This window comes from Arachis stenosperma, chromosome 1, assembly GCF_014773155.1.
Source record: "Arachis stenosperma cultivar V10309 chromosome 1, arast.V10309.gnm1.PFL2, whole genome shotgun sequence".
Classification (NCBI taxonomy): Eukaryota; Viridiplantae; Streptophyta; class Magnoliopsida; order Fabales; family Fabaceae; genus Arachis; species Arachis stenosperma.
The window spans coordinates 117,670,012-117,689,546 of NC_080377.1; the positions used below are offsets into that span (position 1 = coordinate 117,670,012).

A 19,535-nucleotide genomic window follows, 5' to 3' on the forward strand; every position below is an offset into this window, starting at 1 on the left:
GGTAAAAGATCACACTTTACTCTCTAAAGTGAAATTCAAACTTTAGAAGATCCAAATCCGTTCAAAATATATCTGACACACAGACACAACAACTCAGCAAAATGTCCGTATTTCATATTTCATAGAACAAACTTAAAATGATTGAACAAGATTTGGTTAAACAACATTATTAAAAAAAAAGGAAAAAAAGGGTTTATCATGAACCACAAAAGAAGTGTAGTTGAGGGCATTATAAGATCTTATAATGCCTAAAGTTCTCAGGATACATTACTTGTCTTCATGCATTTATCCTTCCTATTTGTCTTGGATCCTACGTTAGTTGGTCAATCTTGCGTCAAAAAAATAATTGAATTCCTAATTAATAATTATATTCTTTATATATGTCACCATAACGTACTCTCTGTTTTCTATATCTACATATATAACTATCATTCTGTATATGAACCTCATCAATATATATAGGACGAAAATAACAGAAATAATAATAATAGATGAACCCTTCATGCGTGCTTTGACAATTCGGAAATCATCTAGGGTTTTTTCTATTACTTATAAAATTATAATAAAATAATTGAACTACTCATTTATTTAATTGAATTATTATTATTTATGTATCTGGTGTATGTTGTTTTAATTATTCCTATTTTTTTCAATTCACAATTTCACATGATGGATCGATGAACCCATTCATGCTTTGACAATTCAGTCTACGCTGTGAGTCACTTATTATTTCATGCACTTTTTTATTTGAATAATAAATATAAATTACATATCTCAAATAATATCAGTATCAGTCATATTTATTAATTTGAAATAAATAGAGTCACGAGCTAAAGCAAGGGCACTTCTGGATCATATACATGAAAGAGTTTTCCATAGCTTATACACGAAATTATATTTGTACGTTTTTTGAGTATGCATGCAACCTCATCCTTTAGCATTAAAAAAATATAGTCTCATCATAAAAAGAAAATATACGAATAAGTGATAGAATTACTATATATGTATGTATATATATAAGAGGACCACTGAGTAGTAGTGTTTTATAATTTATATATAAATATGTAAGTGTTGGGGTGGGACAAGGTCACTTTCTAGCCAACTTAGGAGTAAACATTGTTGTGTTGTCACCTTAGCCATTAAAACTCATATGGAGTTAACTTCACGTGAAATTGATAGTCGAGAGTTGTTAAATGATAATTTAATCAAACTTATTAAATTATTTAACGATTCTCAACTATCAACTTTACATGGAATTACGTGTAAAACGCAAACACCAGTTATTTATGCGAATGAAATTTGAAAGAGCAAAAGAGAAAGCTGAGCTAATACCATCTTGCTTATTAATTAATTGCTTCATGTTCACGAGTACCCAAATTTGGACAACAACTAATCAATCACGCTCTCCTTACTTCGATTTTTGGGGAAACAATACGAATAAATGGACATGGAATTAATGCGAGCTGCACTATACCTAGCTACTACCATCCAGATAAATATAAATGTATGTGATTATTCATTTTTATATCAATACGGTTTTTAATTTCTTACCAATGATTTTATGTATGAGTATGTATTGCACATTTGACACAAGAGAATATTTTTTGAGGCAATATAATAATGGTCAATTCAATGTTTATAGGTGAGTAATGAGTTGAGGGCTCAACCCAATTACTACCTAACACATCAACTTAGGCACCGTTCAGCCTAACTCTGTGGCCTTTAATTCAATGTTTTATTTTACTCTATTTAAATTGGACTAATCCACTTTGAATTCGCTACTCTTATATATGTCTCCAATCATATAGTTTTCTAAAAATTCAATAAACATGATTATATATATAGAAACCATATTAATTGAAGGTCTGTTTTGCTTGTACTTTCCAGTAGTATGGTCCCTCAAAAATATAAATATTTTTGTAAAAAGTAAAAATAGTGTCGCTTCACGCTTGTACTTCCTAGTCAATTTTAGATGTAGTACATACAATCTGATCCTCTCTAGAAATTAAAATTATTATTCGGATAAATTGATTCAAGATAAAGTAAATGGTGTTGGAAGCACTTGATGAGTGCAGCATCATGATGATCATCATTACATAACGAACTTTAATTCATTGACTTGCATGGCTCATGCAACCCTATTTACAGTGCGTTTGCATGTGCGTAGTTATTAATGAATTATGACAACGACAATGGTGCATGTCATACTGTTACCTCTATTTATATTCAACCAACTTTCTATCTACTGCTCACTCTAGTAGGGTAGGGACATTCTAACTTTTCAACTATTGGGCTGGGCTAATAAATCAATCAGCCCAATAACAATATGGGCCGTATTGCTAGTCAGCCCAACTTTTGGCCCAAACTTGCCTTTTGAAAAAATCCAGCTATGGTAGTAGTAGCAGCCAGCCAGCCACTGCTTCCCGAGTATCATGGCTGACCGAGACCGTAATCGAGACCGGGAAAGGGAACGAAGGCGAGACAAGGATGACCGTGACCGTGACCGTGAACGTGACCGAGAACGGGATCGAGTTCGGAGCAAGAGATCCCGTTCGCGGTCACCTGACCGTGCTGCCCGCTCCCGCCACACTCGCTCTCGCACTCGCTCCCCTGACCGGTACCGCTCTCCGTCCCGTTCCCGCTCTCCAGCGGACCGCTCTCACAGGCGACGTCGCCACCACCGGACCCCTTCCCCGGACCCTCCAAGAAAGCGGCACCGGAGAGAATCCCCCGAGGACGCGAAGAAGGCGGTTTCTGACTTCGTGGACGGGATCGTGAAGGAGCAGCAGCAGAAACAGAAGGAGAATGGTGCTGGAGTTGAAGGAGAAGCAGCTGAGACCAACGAGGACGAGATGGAAATGATGAAGATGCTTGGGATTCCCACAGGATTCGATTCCACCAAGGGCAAGCCTGTGCCCGGTGCTGACGTCAGCGGCGTCAGAGCCGTCACCAAGCGCCAGCCGAGGCAGTACATGAACCGCCGTGGTGGCTTCAATCGCCCATTGCCTGCTGAGAGGAATCGATAGATTGCCCCTAGGGTTTCTTTGAGGTTTGTACATGTTACTTTACTCTATTCAATTTCTCGCGAATTGGAATGGATTACTGTTCATGTCGAATTTGATGCTTCGGATTAGGTTTGGAGTATTTAACTCAGGTCAGTAGTTGATTGGATTCGTTGTATGTTTTCTTATCATTGTGAGTGCTGTTTTTGCTCAAGGAATGAGCTTTCTTCCGTTCCATTTGGTTTTATGTTGAACTGAAACAAAATATAGTTTGAAGCCAAAATCAAAATCAGATGGTGAAACATGGCACTTGAAAAGCAATTTGAGTTAGTGAGCATTGATTTATACCATGCGATTGGTTCAAGTTGGTTGTGGTTGGCTCTCTTTTGATGCTAGTGTTGTGACTAAGGGATAATTGAACTACTATGTTTTTCCTCCGCTAGAATAATGGTGGCTAAGGGTAACTGTCATTCCCCAAAGGGCAGTTTCAATTTCATGATAATTCCTTTTATATTGTAGCTGAAACCAGGTTCTGTTTCTGTGCGACTATGCCTGGTTAGTAAGTCAGTGTTGAAGCAAGCACCAACCATGCTTAGGCGGGGGTAGTATCCTTGTGTACCAATGTGTGGGGGGATATTGATCTAGAATAATGTTGGTAGGATTCGGGGAGTGTAGAACTTTGGGTATGTGAAGTATTCGTTATTCAAGACTGTTTAGAATAACTTTATTTTTAGAGATTCTTCGTTTATAAAGAATTAAAGATTGATATTGGAGATTGTGAATGTAACTAAGAAATATGATTGGCAATATGAATAATAGTTAATTAGTGATCCCTGTTTGGAAAGACTATCCACATCAATTCATTGAGTATGTGTTAGGCAAAATTTTTCATTACATTTCTTCTTTGTATGATTCATGTTCCTAAGTTTGAAAGGTGATATTTCTCTGTTAGACCGATGTTGGTTGCTGCTGCTTTTGCTTAAGCAGATGGTATCATTGGGATTTTTATTTTATTTATTTTTTGCAGATGGTTTATGGTTTTGGTGAAGGTTCACTAATCCGCGCTGTGACGGTGTTCATTTATTTGTGCTAGCTCGATGTGCAATTTAATTGCTGTTGGGTATGTTTTAGTTGTAGTACCTAATTGTGAAGTAGTAGCACTCAACCAATTTCTTGTGGATTTAACCGCATGCAATGCAGGTGCTTTGATTGTGAAGTCGAGTGATTCTGGATTGGACATCATGGCCATGGAAGTTCATATTCTTTCTGACCTAAACTATTATTATCCCAAAGTGCGGTAGTTTTAGGCCGAAAACAAACAAGTTTACGCCTGTGAGAAAGAAGAGGAAATAGGGATAAAGAAATACATGCTATATGACAATATGTGCCTCCTTTATTTCCAAAGTTTAGTTGGTCTTACTCTCAAAAATCAAAATCTTGGAAATTTAGGGTGCGCTTTTTGTTTGTATTTTTATTTTCTGTTTTTATTTCCAGTGTTTTTAGTTTTTTGGATTTTATTAAGGAAAAAGTAAAAACAGGGAGTGAAAATAAAAAACGAGATTTTATTGTTTTCACTATTTTTACTGATTTCTTTACAAAATCTAAAAAACACTAAAAATACAAACAGAAAATGAAAATGCAAATCAAATGCACCCTTAGTTATCCTTATTCTCACTTATCATCAAACATTAAAGTCAACCTGAAATTTTTCAATGGATGAAAATGTTGATATCTAGTTCTGTCTACCAAAAGTTTATACGATCGTTTTAAGTAAGTCATACTTTAATCTTTATAATTCGTACACGATTCAATAGTAAAGTTCTTTTCTTTCACAATTAATCACTCTTCGCTTGATCCTCTATATAAGAAATATAAAAAAAATTAACATTAATATTATTAAAAATAAATAAATAAAGGAGCAAAATCTTTCAGTCACATATAATTAACAACGATCCATTATAGAACGCACACGTCGAGTATTTTATATAGTGAAAATTTATATGCAATTATTTTTATGTGAAGTTGATAATCAAAAATTGTTAGACAGTCATTTAATAAAATATGATAAATTATTTAACGATTTTCGATTTTTAACTATCAACTTTACATGAAAACAGGTATATATGAATCTTCACAATTTTATATTCCAATGGAAAATTCTTAAGTCATAATGATATTGTCATACTCATTTCGGTCATTACTCATTGCACTTTACACCAAAATATATGAAGTTATCCAGTTGTAACGTGCACTAAACCCGCTTTTGTATTTTGGCAGGTTAAATTAGTTGTTCAATGGTACTACTTTTACACATAACTATTGCCAACTTGCATTCATTATTGACCACATTGATCCACGTTTCACTTCGTAGGGTAACCAGGGGCCCCAAGCAAAAATCAATTATCACTCCAAACTCCTAAGTCCAAACCCACTTACTCCAATTGCTAATACAAAATAATGAAAATTGAATGTGTGCTCCAATCATGTGCATCTACATAGCCTTGAAAACAAGGGATGCATGTCATAATCCATGGGCTGGTTTGGTTTTTGCCACAAACATTTTTATATTTCTTTATTCAAATCCTATAGTACTTGTACCTGGATTCCGCGTAGCATCAATTCATAGGCCAGATCGGTTATGCATAAAAGTTTTGGTGAATGCTAGGTGCCTATCACTTTGTATCTAAATTATTAAAACAGGTAAATAAATTATATTTAATAAATTTTATATGATTTATTTTTTATTTTAAATATTTTATTTTTTATTTTAAAAAAGAAATTAGGCAATTTAGGCACCATAACAAAGACACCATAAAACTCACCAAAAGTTTTAAGTGTTTGTTCTTTTTTATAATAAAAGCAAAAGCTCAATCATATTTGCACCTATGCTAAACAAAACCGCTAAAACTCTTGATCATCAATCTTATTTATGCAATAGTCACATGACCAAACAGTAAATAAAAGATGACAGAAAATAAAAGCAAATAAAAAAAAAAAAGATGAAAACGAGGAAACATGAACAGTAAGTGCTGCAGAAGATTGAAGGGTCTTAATTAAGTGGAAGGAGGTTTGTGGATGAGAAAAGCCATGGCTTGCATGTGACGATGATCATCAAAAGCCAAACATCTTATATAAGCATTTGGGTATTGCTCTTTGCACTCTTTGATCTCATTCATTACTTGTGATGAATCAGTGCAACCAAAAAATGGTAGCTTCCACAGTGTCCAATATCTTCCATCATAGTACCCTGGCATTCTGCTGTTCTCTCTTCTAATACACCCTACCTGATCCACGTTCCCTACAAATTATTACATGCATATATGCAAATGCATTATTATTCTTAACAACTTGTGTTACAAACACTAATTACCTCATCAAATTCAAGGCAAGGAGTCCATCCTTTCTTCAGCATGTAGTCAATCTCCTTTCCGATGGACTCATCTGAAAGTGGAGGCAGGTATGACAGTGTCTCAAACTTCCTATTATTGATTGGATTCCATGTCTGTTCTTAATTAAAAAACAAGAAGAAGGAGCGAATTATATATAATATATATACAAATCATACATATAAATATATATATGAATTCTTCTCACCTTCATGCAGTGAGTTTTGGAACCATTGGAGACTATGTTCTTTGTCTTGCACCATTCAATGTTAGTAGTAGTAGTATAAAGATTTGAAGAGTTGGACTTTAAACCAACATAGCCAGCCCCAGAAACCGGAGCTGCAAAACTTCCAGCATACATGTTTCTCAAGCTGAAGGTTGATCTGATCTTGAAGGAGGCACTGATGAAGTTGTGAAGAAAAGAATAATATAATGGAATGAAGGGAGATCCTGAAAGATGATAGTATTTAGTAAACTGTGGGCACTTGAAAGTGGAGAGGTGCATATAAAGCTACAAAGCCTTGATCTCATCGACACTCAATAGTAAAAATGTAAAACTACATTATTGTTAGCATCATGTTTTTAAAGTAATTATAATTATTTATTACAGTTTCTGCTATGCTATTCTAGCAATGCAAGTTGTAAGACAGTATAGTTTTATTTTAATATTAATTAATAAATAAATTAGAAGGAATGATTCGTCCAGCTTTTTTTACTGTTGGCTTTTTGTTGGTGCGCTAACAAACAAGTTTGGATGGATGTGACATTATTGTGGATGTGTCGGAAACCTTATTTACAAGTACTGCAAAGTGCTAGGTGTTCATGCAGTTACATCTGAAATCTCTGGCATTTTGGAACTTATTGGCATTGAAAATAATGCACCGTTTGCTTATGTTAAATGAAAGAACTGTGACATTGTCTTTCATCAATTTTACTATATGAGATGCCTTCAGACTTCAGAAATAAATACCTACATGCTTTAAAAACCTCTTATCATGAATGAATATCTTGGAAAACCATCAAAGCATTCTTGCAAAGGTTGCACAAGAAATTACTAAAAGAATATTTAACACCAAACATGCTTTCAATATATTTAAAAAAGAAAAATCTTTTTGTACAATGAATTGATCTAATGAAGAGCCAAAAAATACTGATCCTTGTAACAAGCAGAAGTCTATTGTCATTCCATTTCCCAGAGGCAATTATATTGATTGATCGAGTTCCCAAATTGAAAAAAATTATCAATTTGAAACTGTATAATTAAAGTAAATCTAAAATTCGCACATCATCATGTGAATGACAATGCTGCTGAATAAATATATTCGATTACTGTCTAAATGGATGAATATCAGAAATCTTCTAAAGAATTACAGCATCAATCACAACCCTGGAAAGGGCTGATCAATGCCAAAGCTTCATGCAGAATCCTGCCGGCACCACTGAAGTTCTCTTGCTAGATATGCATTCTGTGAAAGTGTCCACAAGTTGCTCAGCAAGAGATGCTGGATCTTCAAGAAATGTGTCTATGTATATTTTCACAATCCTCATTTCTTGTGGGCTTGCTCTTAAGCTATACCAAGTCAGAAACTTCTGCCTGAAATTCTTCTCTATGTGCCCTTCACACTCTAACCATCTAATCACCTTCACGTAATACTCAAAATTGTGATCTGAAAACCCGTTTGCTGTGCATCCTTCATCTGGCCTTTCCCCGCTTCTCTTCTTTGACGTGCTCCCGTCCCGAGCCCCTTCCCTCTTCCCGGATCCATTTTCTTGATCTTTTCCACCAGATTTAGATCTCCCATTTCTTCCTGGCCCATCCTTGAGTATTTCCAACTTGCATGGGGTATTAGGTAAGCCTCCTTCTGAGCTAGCTACTAATGGCACACATTCTCTGCCAGTTAACACCGGCGAATTCAACCCGTCATCAATGCTCATGTCCTCAGTGACTTGTTCCTCTGGTGAATGATTGTTTTCAAGCTTTAGTACATCAGAACCTGGAATGGGGCCGGCCATTCCTGCAGAATGCTGCTTGTCCAACAAGGAATCTGCATCTGTGGGAAGTCCTGCTCCACCTATATTGGAACAGATAATAGTACCATTTGATAAATTTCCAGTAGCAACTTGATCAGAATCCTTGCAATAATTATGATAATTTTCTGACCGATTATCAGTCTGGTCACTATATGGATTGCTGTTATTAGTTTCATCTTCCACTGAAGATGGATTGGAAAGGCTGCTGCAGTTGGTTACTGGGCTCTGGCTTCTTTCCGTTGCTGAGCAATTAGGGGCTTCATCATCACCGTGCTCTGTTGAGATATGAACTTCACACATGCCCGACTCCCTCGAGTCATTAGAAACAACTTTGAAAGTGTATTCTGTAGCAGGAATAAGATCTCTGACACTGAACCTTCTATTTGGAAGAAGCAAAGTGCAAGTAGGGTCCACTGCGTAGTCCTCATCATCAGCTTTGCGATGCCACAAGGTGAAACCAGAAATATTTTCTCCATGATTTTCATATCCCAAAATAATAGCAAGGGATGTTGCAGTGATGTCTTCAAACCTCACCATGCTTGGGGCAAGCATTTTTGCATCTGGAAGTGTCAAGTAAAATTCAATAACAATCTGCGGACACCTTTACTATGCATAAAAATACCATAGTAATGTTCATCTAAACATAATTTTGGCAAATTGGTGGAGGTAACAGAATTACTGAAGGGTAAAATTAGACATGTTATTTACCGTTAGGTGTTGATTGATCAACTTGAGTAGTTAGATTAGGTGATATAGGCGAGATCCTTTTCGAAAGCAGTGAATCAAGTGATTCCAGAGCAGATCCACAGAGTTTCTGAACCCCTGGTCCAGATGAAAGCCTATTCACAATCCCCCTACCAATCTTTGCTGGTGAGCTGGTCAATGGACCCACGTCAGGTTCAAGTTTCTTCACTGCTTCATCAACAATTTCATAAAGCTTTTGATACATTTCAGTCCCTTGAAGAAGTCTTTGGCATAACGAGACACGGTAACAAAGTATGTCCACACGTCTGGTATCCTTTGCCACTGTCAGTTGTTTTCTCATGCACCTAAATTTAAGAAACAACACCAGATGAGATTGACCTTACCCTACAGATTTTCAAAATTTAATTCTTCAAGGAACACAGCATATACTACATATAATTACCATCTGTTGCATTGAATTTATAATAACTACTTCATAATGTTGAATATAATTCACTGGTCAGAAGAGAACATTTAACAATTTCTCAATTTTTTCTCTTTCACACTCAAACAGATCATACCAGGATTCATCAACGAATGGCATTCAATTCAAGTTAAAGAATATTACAAACAAAATGCCAGGGTTCTAGCTCCTATATTCATATTCTAAAATCCTTTTAAAATCAGCAAGATAAAAGGGGAACCTGAGAAAAAGGGGGGGGGGGGGGGGGGTTGAGTACTTCTACTTACACTATGATTCATTTAGCAAGGGTCCCACAATTGCAAATCAATGGTTAAAAAAAATCAACCCACAACATGGTCAACAAGATATTTCAATCAAGGAGACTCATTTCCGCCCGAGACACAGTATGAACAAGAGGAGTGATGATGCACAAAATTGAAACAGTTTGTTATCTAAGATACTTAAGAAGATTTTAGTATATAAATCAGTATAATTACCCGAGTAAATCATTTATTTTCCCACAAGAGACACAATAGAAGCTTCCATCAAGCTTGGGACGTTCACTATCTTTGCCAATTCCAGAAGCAACGTGTTTTAAAGCACACTCAAGGTGGCATGACAAGCCACAAGAAACGGCAGGAAAAGGTGATTCAGAGCTGCATATTAACCATAGGCTAGGATCCTTGTTATCATCATATTGATGACAAATGCAGCATGAACACCGTTTGCAAAATTTATCTGCTAGATTCAGCGCAGCTTTGCAAGCTGAGTTTTTGCAGCATGTGACACTACCCACATCACCACCATTATTAACTGGAACATTGCTTGCAGGCACCTGCAATCGAGACGGATTCTCAGTTTTTCTCTGCCTTTTGGCAGGTTTCTGACCATTTGCAGGAGAAGATTGCTGTGGTTCAGAGTCTGTAGCAGTTTCATGCCCCGCAGATTTCTTTTCAGAAACAATTTTTAGAAGGTTCTCTATAATTTTCAACTTTGTCAACCCAGTATACTTCCTTTCTTTCCCCATCTCTGCACACAAGATTTGCAAAATTTCTTGACGGCTCCATGACTGTAGCATCTCGGATGCACCATGAGACCACTTGGACAATTCATATACAAGTTCTCTTTTTTCCTCCATAGTCAACTTACTGCATTTAGAAGGATCAAGCACCAGGCCTAGAATCAAGGAAAGTGAGAACAAGTCACTAAGTTACAAAACGATGCGATATTTTTTCACTTTAAAACTCAACATGTAAGAAAGATAAGGCAGTAACTTGTATTCATGCAACACATTGTCATCGAGAAAATTAAAATTTTAGGGGACAGCAACCAGAATAGTTGATCCTTTTTCATGCAACTATAATGAAGTTAGTACCTTTTCTGAACATGTTAAGGGCCAAATTCTGTTAATAGTATAAAATATCGCCTACTTAAAATTATACCCAAAAGCAAGGAACCGAAATAAAACTAGAGTAATCATCACAAGGACGTTCCAATTACTTAAATATTGGGAAAGAGAACCCTAATAATAGAGTGATTAGGTCAGCCAATTGGGCAATTGGACTTAACTTGCTTTGACTTTTATAGGTGACTCCATGATCACTTAAAGAGAACACATAGATCGGTTAATTTAGTAGTAGCTGGCACATCGCACCTGATATAACATATAAGTAACTCGATTTCACAAAAACAAAAGTATATTTCCCTATGTCCCCTCATAATGCATCAATATAATATTTTGCACCGCTCTGTCTATGAACTGTATGGCCCAAAATGCAGGGTAACAGCTCAGCAATCAAATGCTACAGTAAAGTCTTTTAACCCAAAAGCCAAAATCATCATTAAAAAAATAAATAACTAAACAGAGAAACAATCCTTATGAAAACAAAATTTTGCGAAAATAGAAGAAAAGAAATTCAAGAGCTGATTACTACTTTCTAATAATAAAAAAATAATAAAATAAGAGAGATAGAAAAAAAAAAGAAAAAAGAAAAGAAACGCCTCTCTTGTGAAAATTTAAATAAATTTTAAATTTAGTATGTATAAAAAATTCAAAGTTGATAACTAAATTCAGAGAGACCAGGCATGAAGAGATCACAACAACATAATTCAACAACCAGAAAAATAAAATATATATTAAAAGAAAAAAAAAACGTCACAATGCAAAACGCCAAACAGATTAATCAAGAGGTGGGATCGTTAAGTTATCTTAGAAGATTAATCACCAGGCCAAACAAATCCTCCATAGAATTCACTAATTCAGCCACACCATTTTCCAACGGAACAAAAAAACAGTGGCAACCGTGAAAATTAGCTGAAACAGATGAATTTAGAGCCAAAACAAGCAAATTCAGCAAAGGAGTTACCCTCAATAGACGAATCAGCAGCCATAGCTATGCACCAAGAAAGAATCACTCATACCACTGCATTACCGCAAAAATATTACCGAATCTGCGCAACACAAATTCCACAAAATCTGCATCATGACTCATGAGTCGCCATATGTAAATAAAAAAAACAAACAACAAGAAGAAAAGATTACAAATTTACTGGAAAATAAGAAGATGCCCAAAATATTTTTTTATTTAAGAAAAAAAAAAGATGAGAGAGATTGAAAGGGAAATGGAATAAGAAATACCAATAGGAGAGATGCTTTGAATTGTGGAAGAGAAAACGAATCCATTAAGCGAAAACTTTCTTTCTCTCTCTACATAAGCAGAAGGGATTCGAGGAGGTGGCGGTGGTAGTGGTGGTGGTGGTGGAGAGGACCTTACTTCTAGAGAGAGAAAGAAAAAAGAGTGAGAGAGAAAAAAGCGTTTTAGTTGTTGGATAGAGGAAAAAATGTATTTATATTTATATTTATATGAATAAATAAAAAAAGCGGCTGCATGCGATGCTGTTGGTGTTGCTATTGCGATGCCCACTCTCCATTCTACAATTCAGCGGCGTTTAAATCGATTTGGGTTGGTCTAATAATTCGCTTAAATAAATAGTAAAGATTTAAATTTTATTTTATATATATAATAATTTATTAATATGTGAACTAATAAAATATAATTTAAATGATATAATTTTTTAATTTTATTTAAAAGATCTTAAATTTGAGTCTTTTTATTTGTAATAAAATAAAAAAAATTTATTGATATGTAATAAATTAAAAAAAAAATTCAATTCGCAACGACTTAGTCAGGAATATTATTTTCTGTTTGGTAATTGAAATAGGATGAAAATTTAAGTGCAGTCGACTTTTCACGTGAAGTTGATATTTGAGAATTATTAGATGAAAATTAAATAATTTGACTAAATTTTTATCTAACTACTCTTAAATATCAACTTCACGTGATCTTAAATATCAACTTTATGTAAAATCGACTTCACCTGAAATCGTCTAACCTCGTGTTTGTTTAGGGACAGGGCATTTATTTTTTGGAGTGTTGTGCCTCCCTGTTTCAACCACAAACACCATATCTCATCAATGTTCAATCACCTCTCTCTGCATCATAAACCATCAATTTTTGGTATATCTCACCTTGTTTTTTGAAATATCTTATTGTAAATTCACTTTTATCTATAGGAATAGGATCAACTAGAAAATTATATCATATATAATATCTGAGAAAGAGGATAATTATTTGATAAAACGAATCAATTCGAGTTCATTCATTGAATTTTATGGATTTCGAACGACACAAGAGTTTCGTTTAGAAAGATATTTAGAAAAAGTCCTAGATAATTAGGTTTTTTGTGCATGTATTAGTGACAAAATAACATGGAGCTTTGACAACTTTGACACTACTTATTTTTTTGGTCAGGAACTTTGACGCTTATTCAATCAAATCTTTCACAAGAACCGTAACAGATTTTTTAGTCTTCCAGGGAAGACACATTTTTCAGTTTTGATAATATTTGACTAACTTTTCTTTGTCATTTTAGCTTATGTTAAAATTAAGGATATATTAGATTTATTAAATTAAATATTATTGAATAATAAAAGAAAAGGTCACAATTATTTGCTGCCACGACGACGTATAAAGAACTGTGTTTGAAGATGAATCGGTCCAATGGTGAGAAAAGTCAAACTTGGAATTGGGATTTACTTTGAAATAGCTTCATAATAATGGATCAATTTTTAAAGGTGGGTATGTATTCCGAGTTCTATGGTGTAAATTTGATTTGAATTGATTTTAATAAGTTTGTTGTTGTGACCTAATTTACGTGTTTGATAACCTAATTGCATTCAACATAATTTTATCGAATTTTAAAATTTTAAAATTTTCTAACCAAAAATAAAATAAGATATCTAGCACATATGAAGAAGAGCCATTCACTTTTTCAAGTATGTTACACACATACTCATTAATCATATTTCTCAAATTCTTTTTAATTTGATCTTCGGAATCTTTTTAGAAACCATATTATCATTCACGTAATTAGATAAAACACTAAAGGTCCAAGATTATTTCACATAAAAAAGGGGTTAACAACTAGAAGCATCCCCACTACCTCTATTGTCATGCATGCAAAAGATAACAACCCTACGATGATAATCGTATACAAATCAAGGGGAATAATCGTATGTGCTCTGTAGTGTCATGGTTTTTCCTTTTTATATTGGTGACATGTATATAAGTATATTTAACTAGCCAATAAAAGAATCTGCTTGTGTTAATAAGCTGGATAAAATTCCGCTACACATCTTAGTATTTACCTAAATTATTTAGTTTACGCGATGAGATTTTGTTTTTTTTACTTTTTTTTGTGTTATTTTTTTTCTTTTTTTTCTCATTTTTTTCATATTTTTTTATTATCATTATAGTCATCACTATCGTACCACTACATCTATCTTTAATTTTTTTTCTTTCTCCTTTGATTTTTTTTATTTATATTTTTTTTATCTTCTCCTTCTTTTTCTTCTTCCTCTCTCATCATCATTATCGTTATCACTAACAACACTAACATTTTGCTAATATCTTTATTGATTCTAATTTTTTGTGGTGATCGAATGAATCAAAATAATTATCAAAACAAAATCATTGTATAATACCAAATGAACTGAAAATTGTCCATTATATAAATTCTTCGAATTCAGAAACACTTGCGTTTCGAATGAATCGAAAATATTATCAAAACAAAACCATTATATAATACCAAATAAATTGAAAATTGTCAATTATATAAATTCAAATTCAAAAACACTTGTGTCTCAAATGAACCGAAAATTAACTCAAAACAAAACTATTATATAATACCAAATGACTCGAAAATTATTCATTATATAAATTCAAATTCGATGACCTCGAGAATTATTTCATTTTTGTTAATATATGTAAATATGTAATAAATAAAACGAGAAACTATTCTGTTTATATTCTATACTACTTTTGTAAATAGCAAAAAGTGATTGAAGGGGCAAAACTGTCCAAGTGATGGGAGGTAGTGATTGGATAAGGAGAGTTAAAAAATTTGTTGGTGGGGCAGAGAAACACACATGTGAGATCAGAATCAGCAGAGGGACAAGATCGTCATTTTAGACAGTAGGCGTCCCACATGTTACTGCAGGAGACGAGGCAATAAATAAAGTGTGTACCACCTTATGCATGAATTAAGCCACTCTCACTTAACCTTAATTCAAGATAAATGGATGTATCACATTTATAAATTATATATGAAATTTCTGATGCATATTTTTATATTTAAAAATAGTTATTTGGAGTGTAAATATTTATAAATAGGTGTTGAATAATTTGAATCATATATATATATATAATTAAATAGATCTATTCAAAATAAAAAATTAGCTCAAAAAATATATAAATTATGTAAAATTTATATTTTTGAAAAATATGATACTTGTAATAGTATATATCAAAAATCTTTTATTTTTCTTTCATTATTTTTTCTCCAAACAATAAATTATTTAATTTTATGAAATTTGAAGTTATGCTAAAGTTTTACTATTTTTTTATATCATTTTTTTTTATGACTAAAGATAGCAATAAAGTCGATAGAAATAAATTTTCGCATTATTCAATCTTAGTGTATTCTATCTTATCTTATTTTATATAAATTTCGTTCTGTAAATAATAAAAATTTGCATATTAATTCGTCTTGTGTAATATTTATTTCGCATTTATCACGTAATTTTTTAAATTAATTTTTTATATATATTTTTTATAATATTAACTTTTTGTATATTATATATTATATAATATCAATATATTAATATTTCAATAATTTTTAATTTAATTATTGATTTTAATTATAAAAAATATATATAATATACATAATTAAAATTAATAATTAAAATTTATTGAAAATTTAATATGCCAGTATATTTAAAAGTTTTTCTAATAGTTATAGACTTACAGTAGAACGGAAATGTATATCGGCACTTATTAATGCACCTATTTAAATAAGCCGCAAATTATTATTATTATTATTATTATTATTATTATTATTATTATTATTATTATTATAAAAGGAATTCTTCTATTTGGTGTTTAAATTTTTTATTTCATAAATTAAAAAAAAAGTCACTCTAATCGGCCAACTTATTTTTAATTAATAACTATTTTTAAAAGTAGTATGTAACAGTTTATAATATAATAAATGCTATAATATTTAAAAGATGGTGTTTATTTATTAAAAAAATTAAAAATTATTATTTAATTTAAAAAATATATAAATAAATAATTTTAAAAATTAAAATTTATTATAAAAAATAAATTAAATAAAATTTAAACAAAAATTCATAAACACCATAGAATTAGTTTTATAATATATATATATATATATAGTAATTATAAAGAGGCCAGGGTCATCATCATGTAGGACGCTACAATATAAAAGGTTTATTTTATGGAAGAAGACTAAAATGTAGAATGCAATAATAATAACAAAGGACACATGTATAAATATGAACATGATTTTACAACCAATAAGAGTATATATGAAAATAAAATAACTTAAGGATTGAGGGTTATGGCTACGTGTCAAGGTTAAAGAGAATTGAAAATTTGTAAAACATTGAATGATAAAAATAACACAAGCGTGGAGCGTTATGAATGGTCCAAAGGAAATGATAGAGAAAGAAAAGATAAAGTTAGGATATAGTTGAAATGAAAATGACATTTGTCTAAATAATTAACGATCTTATAAAGTTAGGATATAGTTGAAATGAAAATGACATTTGTCTAAATAATTAACGATCTTAGGGATAAGGTGGTGCACTAGGATGGCGCCGACGAAATGAAATCAAAGTATGAAACCAACAAACTTGTGAAAATCAAAGCCTATAAAAGTTCAAATCATGCCATACAATGACTCTAAAATATTGTTTACGAAATTATTACAGAAAATATTGTTTAATCCGGCCCGTTAAGTTTATAAATTAAACGGGTTGGATCGTTTAAGTTTATTTTATTTGTGAGTTATAATTTTTTAATTCGAACGGTTTATAATCAGTGTAATAAATTAAACAGATCAATCTATTTATTTTTTTATTTTATTTTTTGAATAATATTTTGACAAAAAATATTATTTTTAGATCAAAAATTTATAAAAAATTATATTTTTTAATCGATGAATTGGATTTTTGTGTTAAATCAAAAAAAATATCGACTAAAATTTTTTTTTGAAAAAATACAAAAAAATAAATGGACCACCTGTTTAATTCGCAAGCTAACTAGTTTAATCCGTTATTTTTTTCGGATTAATCGGGTTCAACCTATTTAATTTAAAATTTAAACAAGTTTAATTTTAAAGACAAATCTCACTCATTTAAATGGATAAATAAACTAGTCCGATAGATTTGACCATTTTGATGGTCCTAGTGATACGTGCCCAAATTATTAATTATATAATTTTAAACTTCGCAAAATGGTTAAAGAATACAATTATTCACACATGTTGACATACAAATATAATAATATTCCTAGACTTTATACGTAAATAGTAATACAACTTGTATTATATCAAGTTGGAAGTTTCAAATATTGGAATTGAGATATGGACTTGATTACAGGAAGAAAAAAAAAGTTTTGAATAATTAATAAGCATGATTACTTACACAAGAACATATATTATTTGCATGTCAAATCAAACACCTAAAAGAGTTGACATATAACGGATGTGATTCGTTCATATATTAAAGTATTGAAAAGTTTTTAAATATATGCTACACTTGTATTTTAATAATTTTTAATTGTTGAATTTAATTATATATTATATATTTTTATAATTAAGATTAATAATTAAAAATTATTATTAAAATATCAATATATCGATATACGTGAACATTTTTTTAAAGTATTAAACAGTTTCATTGCGGGGATGTTTTGTTTCAGATCCGGGTTTTAATTTCTTTGTTGGGTGGTTATCTAACCTAGCCTCTATATCTATATGAATTTATTACGTTTTACTAGAATATTGCAAAAATTAAGCAATAATCAATTAATAACAAATTTATATATTTGTTAATTTAAAATTATATATTTTAAAATAAAAAATTACGCATTCTAGAATTTGTATTGCTTATGTTATTGTTTCTTTGTATTTATTCAATATTTTTATACATTTAACATGTTTTTTATAATAAATTTAAATATTCATAATATAAAATATTTTATATAATTATTTAATAAAATTTATTTATTTACATTACGTATTAAAAAATAACTTTAAAAATTAATTATCTTTGATGATATAATAATACATAATTATCATAGTCATCATATATAATATAATTATACTAGAAGGACTATATATATATATATATATATATATTTTCAAGTAGTGTTGTAAAATTATTTTTAAATTATACTTAATTTCACGTATTTGTTAATAATTATATATTTAACTAAAATAACATATAAGAAAATGATATATATTCGGTTATTAGAGAAGGAGTCCAAAAATAAAAGAGAAAATTATATAAATTCGGTATTAAAAATATTTTGTAGGCGTGAACACTGGATACATAAATTATACATTATTGTATACAATTGGGAATCATTATTATTTATTAGTGCTTGGTAATCACAAATGAGTATTATTGGTGTGCCTGCTCATAAAGAATTTTCTATTATATACTGACCATCGTTCATGTGGTCCTTCCTTGTTTCTTTCTTATTTTTTGGGCGGTCCTTCTAATAATGATGTCATGAAAATCATTGCGTTCTTTTTTTCCTCTAGTTTACTAAATTAGTATGTATTTATTAATATAAAAATAATAAAATAATAATAATCCGGAAAAGAGGAAAAATATAAATATAGATAGAAAGGATTAGTATTTGACTTATATATATTTTAACAAAAATACTTTGTTGTACATTTAAATTAGATATCAAATTAGTTACCATATATTTATATATATATATATATATATATATATATAATTTAATATAATATATATTTTATATTTTAATATATATTTTATATTTGATTTTAATATATAATCAATACAATTTTTTTATTGAAGATAAAGAGATTTAAATTCGCAACTTTTTAAGTAAGTATGAAAAAATTATAACATTTAATATTTTATATAGAATAATTTATATAGTTTTACTTTACAATATGTTTAATTTTTTATTTTGCATGCAATCTTACAATATGGGCCATAATAGTAACAGAAAACAGCTGAGAAAGGAAATTTCCATATATGTATCAGTTATGTTATGCCTCCATTTTAATTTGCTGAATTTGTTTTCCGTTGATTTTATAAGTTTAAATTTGTATTTAAAAAAATAAATTATTAAAATAATTTCTAAAAGTTTATATCGTTAACAAAAATGCCTCTAAAAGATGCTAATGAGTAACGACAAATAAAATTCTAAAAAATTTAAAAGTGTGATAAAAAAACTAAATATTAAATACATATTTTAAAAAAGACTTTAAAAATAATATTTTGATGTAATATTTTACAAATATTATTAAAAAATAATATTTTTTATCATTAAAATATGATAA

The 19,535-nt window shown here is 30.9% G+C and overlaps 3 protein-coding genes across 5 annotated transcripts; 1 reads left to right on the forward strand and 2 right to left on the reverse strand.

The window, feature by feature from the left end:
- Positions 1-2,414: 2,414 nt before the first annotated feature.
- On the forward strand, positions 2,415-4,710 carry LOC130960756 (uncharacterized). 2 transcript variants are annotated; one of them, XR_009079536.1, is made up of 3 exons: positions 2,415-3,049; positions 4,030-4,122; positions 4,203-4,709. XR_009079536.1 is itself a non-coding variant. In XM_057886576.1 (2 exons), the coding sequence occupies exon 1, from the start codon at positions 2,433-2,435 to the stop codon at positions 3,024-3,026; it is 594 nt and encodes a 197-aa protein (XP_057742559.1). In that variant the 5' UTR covers positions 2,415-2,432; the 3' UTR covers positions 3,027-3,049; positions 4,030-4,710. The 2 variants fall into 2 exon arrangements, 1 of the variants encoding a protein (XP_057742559.1); XM_057886576.1 differs by having other exon boundaries at positions 4,030-4,710.
- A 1,181-nt stretch (positions 4,711-5,891) lies between these two features.
- On the reverse strand, positions 5,892-6,928 carry LOC130967793 (ribulose bisphosphate carboxylase small subunit, chloroplastic-like). The gene is made up of 3 exons (XM_057892808.1): positions 6,597-6,928; positions 6,373-6,504; positions 5,892-6,286 (listed from the first exon to the last, which is right to left on the reverse strand). Exons 1-3 carry the CDS (start codon positions 6,891-6,893, stop codon positions 6,056-6,058), a joined length of 660 nt encoding a protein of 219 aa, XP_057748791.1. The 5' UTR covers positions 6,894-6,928; the 3' UTR covers positions 5,892-6,055.
- A 525-nt stretch (positions 6,929-7,453) lies between these two features.
- LOC130967779 (VIN3-like protein 2) lies at positions 7,454-12,441 on the reverse strand. Of its 2 annotated transcripts, none has more exons than XM_057892789.1 (5): positions 12,205-12,441; positions 11,933-12,017; positions 10,064-10,742; positions 9,128-9,468; positions 7,454-8,979 (listed from the first exon to the last, which is right to left on the reverse strand). In XM_057892789.1, exons 2-5 carry the CDS (start codon positions 11,955-11,957, stop codon positions 7,790-7,792), a joined length of 2,235 nt encoding a protein of 744 aa, XP_057748772.1. In that variant the 5' UTR covers positions 11,958-12,017; positions 12,205-12,441; the 3' UTR covers positions 7,454-7,789. The 2 variants fall into 2 exon arrangements, with proteins under 2 accessions (XP_057748772.1, XP_057748781.1); XM_057892798.1 differs by having other exon boundaries at positions 11,933-12,042; positions 12,205-12,410.
- Positions 12,442-19,535: the final 7,094 nt, after the last annotated feature.